The sequence below is a fragment of the Scomber scombrus genome, chromosome 14, assembly GCF_963691925.1.
Source record: "Scomber scombrus chromosome 14, fScoSco1.1, whole genome shotgun sequence".
NCBI classification, from domain to species: domain Eukaryota; kingdom Metazoa; phylum Chordata; class Actinopteri; order Scombriformes; family Scombridae; genus Scomber; species Scomber scombrus.
Window position 1 is genome coordinate 14499320 of NC_084983.1, and position 4296 is coordinate 14503615.

The 4296-nt window shown below is 39.0% G+C and overlaps 1 protein-coding gene across 4 annotated transcripts; it reads right to left on the reverse strand.

Moving 5' to 3' along the window:
* Positions 1–268: 268 nt before the first annotated feature.
* Positions 269–3182, reverse strand: cfap298 (cilia and flagella associated protein 298). Of its 4 annotated transcripts, none has more exons than XM_062433032.1 (8): positions 3092–3182; positions 2659–2842; positions 2219–2386; positions 1634–1701; positions 1386–1544; positions 1104–1223; positions 907–1002; positions 269–823 (listed from the first exon to the last, which is right to left on the reverse strand). In XM_062433032.1, exons 2-8 carry the CDS (start codon positions 2795–2797, stop codon positions 713–715), a joined length of 861 nt encoding a protein of 286 aa, XP_062289016.1. In that variant the 5' UTR covers positions 2798–2842; positions 3092–3182; the 3' UTR covers positions 269–712. The 4 variants fall into 4 exon arrangements, with proteins under 4 accessions (XP_062289016.1, XP_062289015.1, XP_062289014.1 ...); XM_062433031.1 differs by having other exon boundaries at positions 365–823; positions 1104–1235; positions 2659–2821; positions 3092–3150; XM_062433030.1 differs by having other exon boundaries at positions 370–823; positions 1104–1235; positions 2659–2832; positions 3092–3139.
* Between the last annotated feature and the right edge of the window lie 1114 nt (positions 3183–4296).

The following is a 4296-nucleotide window of genomic DNA, read 5'->3' on the forward strand; positions in this document are numbered from 1 at the left end:
CCAAACGGTTTAAGCCTCCGGTGAACGAAACGTTCTGAACTCGACAGCTTCCTCATCCCTGCTGGGTCAAGAGTTGGAACGGCATTTACTGTGTGTGAACTTCCTGTCTCAGAGCAGTAGCGACTTTCAGAGGTGTGTGTCACTGACAGGAGACAAAGAGAGGAAAGGTGTAGCATCCTTGTCCCTGCACTTGTTAAACTACTGAATGTTCATTAACACTTCATTAATACAAACTTTATGAACACTGTGTATACAAGTTATAGTGGAAGTTATTCTATTATATTCTTAACACACAAATGGAAACTTAGATTAACGTTTATTTTGTTTTCACAGCTTCAATTTAAAAAATGTAACTTATAACAGGGTGATACAATCAGGTGTACAGGATCAGATTCAATATCAAATAAATCAGGTTTATAATATCTGCGTCAGCGTGATGTCATTACCCGTTTTTTCATACAAGGTGTCCAACACATTCTTTACATTTCAGTAAACTGCTCGTTTTTATTGCCAGAAACTCAGCATTTACACAACACCATCTTTCTGTGCATGAATTGTTGTTTGAACACATTTGCTGTGCATAATATTCTCTGGAAGACACAGACAGACGTCAAGATCTTCATAAGGCATCTTAGTCGGTTGCATACACATCGTAGTAGAGGAACAAGGAAGAGCAGCGGTTCCAAGGTGGCAATCAGAGTGGCAGTCGTCTTTATCTCGGTCCCCATTTTATGTTTGTGAGGCCTTGAAACTGTCTTTTGAGGGCCTGTCTGTCAGACCAGTCTGAGTCGTGATAGCTATCATCATCTGCGTCCTGCAGTTTCTGAAAATGTTACAAGGGGACGATTAAAACGGCACTTCTGGGAAAAATGGGACATGATTACTATTTGCAGGACTTGTTCTAACCTTGAGCTGCTCCTGTCTTCTGTGGTAATGCATCATCATGTTTTTCTGCTGCTCATCAGTGAGCAGAGGCTCTCTCGCTGGTGCCCCCTGCCCTTTCTGAAGGGAACAGCAACAAATGGAGTTATTATCCAGTTATTACCACCAAAACCTCACAGAAATACATTGCCTGACATATACCACAACATTCTCACTCTTACCTTTTGGATTTTAATCACAAGTTTGGTCTTTTCATTTTTGCCTATGTAGTCCTGCAGTTTTTTCCCTCTCTGCATCTCTTTGCCAGCCCACCATAGCTGGCACTCGCCCTCCGTGATCACCTGCAGTGACGCCTTAAGGTAAGAAGACAGATGGAGAAGGCAGATGCAGAGGAATGGGGGGAGAAGGGTGAAGAAATAAATGATCAAGAATAAATAGGATATAAATGAACTGTCAGTGACTGCCAGTAAATGTTAACTACTGAGACAGGTCCAACTGTTAACCTGTGTTCCTGAAAGGTCTTCCCGGTCCTCAAACTCCATCCTGATAGGGTCATGAGGAGGCAGGTCCATGGGATACACAATCATGACCGCACCCCTTAGCAGATCTAGAGCTTCTTTTACCATCTCCATGGTAAGGCACACATTAGCTGGAACTTGTTTCTGAAATATAAAGAGAAAGACAGACTGAATCAAACATTTTGACCCTTGGTGACCAAGATTTATGATTTAATGTCAACTCTCATACTCACTTTAGAGATAAGTGCCTTTGCCTCCTCCATTGTTCTCATTAATACCTCCTTCATTTTATCATTTGGAGCTGGAAGATGGTAAAGAGATTGATGTCTTTATTGTCAGTGAAATATGTTTTTACAACACACTTTCATGCAAATAATAATAAATGCTTTACTGTAATGTATAGTAAACTTAGTACATTTTAGTTGTGGGCTCTTGGTTGGGACAAAATAAGACACTTGAGGAAACAGGAATCATTTTTCCCTGTTTTCTAACATTTTAATATATTTAAAAATTCCAATACTGGAAATAACCTTTAGTTGCAGCTCTAAATACTTCCAATGTTTGATATTTTCAATAATTGCACAATTTCTGAGGGCCAAGAGGGATTCAGTATCAGATGTACAGTAAAGGAGAGATAACTCTCCACACATTCAAAGCTTCAACCATTTGCAAAGGGAAACACATGAACATGTACAGTTTAACATCTGGACCATCAAACCTGACACCAGACAAGCAGTGCAAAGGACAATCTGATCGGAATGTCAAGTGTCAGGGTCTGCATTTGGAATACATTTCTTGTTTAAAATTCACAGTCTCACCTTGTCCATTCCTCCTACCGATCTCATCCTTCCTCAGTACCGGTCCTCCGCTGGGCACACAATTATCTTCCCATTCATCTCTCAGGTTCAGCTCCACAATCTGCTCCCCTGTCAGCCCCTGCATGTTGGGTGGCAGAGTAATGCCGTGGTCTGCTAGCTCTGGGATCTCTGAGGGTACATTAATGATTGACACAAGTTTGTGAATATGTTCAAGCTCAGGGAACCTGTACCTGTACATCTCAGAGGTAAAATAATGAGAGTTACTAGTTGAACTCAGCAACACAAAATGCACTTATATCAGTAGTGATAATTTAGGAGTGAGGAGTTACTTTGTCTATTCTTCATTTGATTATAACTCAACTTTTTTTGTGTGCCATAAATCGTTGCCATGTTCAAGTTTAAATAGTTGTGGGTGCAGAAAGCATTGAGATCAGTTTCACCTGAACATATTCTGTCCACTTTGAGCCTCCCGTTGTAAATAGCAGTAATTTGCTTGATGGCCGTCTCCAGAGGCGCGTCCACTGTGGTGTTGAAAAGAAACTGGCTCTCATCTCCGCGCTTCAAATGCAGCAGCACCATCTCGCAGAGTTAGCTCCTGTCCGCCTGTTTACCTCCTAAAATACACTTTCAGAGATTTAAGTAGTCAAAATGCGGATCTGTTGTTGAATAAAACCTACAACAAGTGTCTGTGAGAGCAAGTTTCCAGGGTCTTTTGGGGCAACAGACGGTGTAACCATAGTAACAGTAACCAACAGTAACCGTGGACGATTCCAGAAAACATTGAAGTTAGCTTTTAGCTTTGAGCTGATTATGTGTGTTTAGGTTTACTGCTTCATATCTGTTTGTGGCTGAAGGAGTAACCTTAATACATACCCGTGTGGTTCAAAGACAAACACAAGATGTTCCCCCCGCTGTTCAGACTGGGCTCACACGTTGTTTACAATTACAACAGTAGCTGCTGTCAATGCGTCTACAGACACTTCTTCTTTCAGTCTTTTTACACGCAGGCACGGGGGTCCAACTCACATTGCTGCCCTCTTATGGTGAATACCGGGAATGCCGTGTTTTGTATAATTGGCTGATCGAGTAAATTAAAGCGAAATATTTAATTCCTTGTCAGCTAATTCAATTACAAAATAACAGACAAAAATATGTAATTACATTTCAGTTACTTAGGGAAATGTTGATGATTACAAAGGGGGTTACATCTGAAATCCGAGATTTTGCCCAGGAGGAGCGTTTTTTTCTCATTTTTTAAATATTTAACATGTTGAATACATATATTGCTGTTTTTAACTCTTTGCAATCATTGTTTAAAAAAACATTTTTGTAAATAAACATGACGTGGACTTATTTGGAGCACACATGGGCTTAAATGGTGTCACAGTACCAATTAAGCCCATGCCAGACTTTTGACTTTTTTCATAAAATATCTTTATTTTATATTCCAAAATCTACATGGACTAATGAATATATTTTCAAATGAGAGATAAATCTTACTTTATAAGAAATGATCTCCCTTATAAATCATGTCAGTATCAATGAAAAACACCTGAACTTTTTTTGGTGGGCTTAATGGGTACACTTATCCAAACAGTTGCAAACTATTGTTACTCTGATTAAGTAATTTAAATAGTTACATTACTTATTACATTTTCACAAAATAGGGTAACTAGTAATCTGTAACCGTTTACATTTCCAAAGTAACCTTTACAACCCTGATAATCCACTAACATTTACAGACATATAATACAACAAATATAAATAAAACACTGATACAGATGAGCTCAGTGGTTAAGATGGTTTTCATTTAGTTTTGTTGCAAACAACCCCAGCACCACCACATAAACAAATAGGAGCCTTTAGAAGCTATCTGTTCATTTGGAAATAATAACCAGGACCTTATTGGCTAAATTAAAATGCACATAGACTATGCACATAATTTTGACATGTAGGTACCTCGATTAACAAACAGACTTAAGTTAAGTAGATGATTTATTTAAAAGCAAGTTTGTGTAAAAAAATGTTTGGTGTGTAATTCAATGGCAGCCTGCATTCAGGGACGACAGACTTCAACA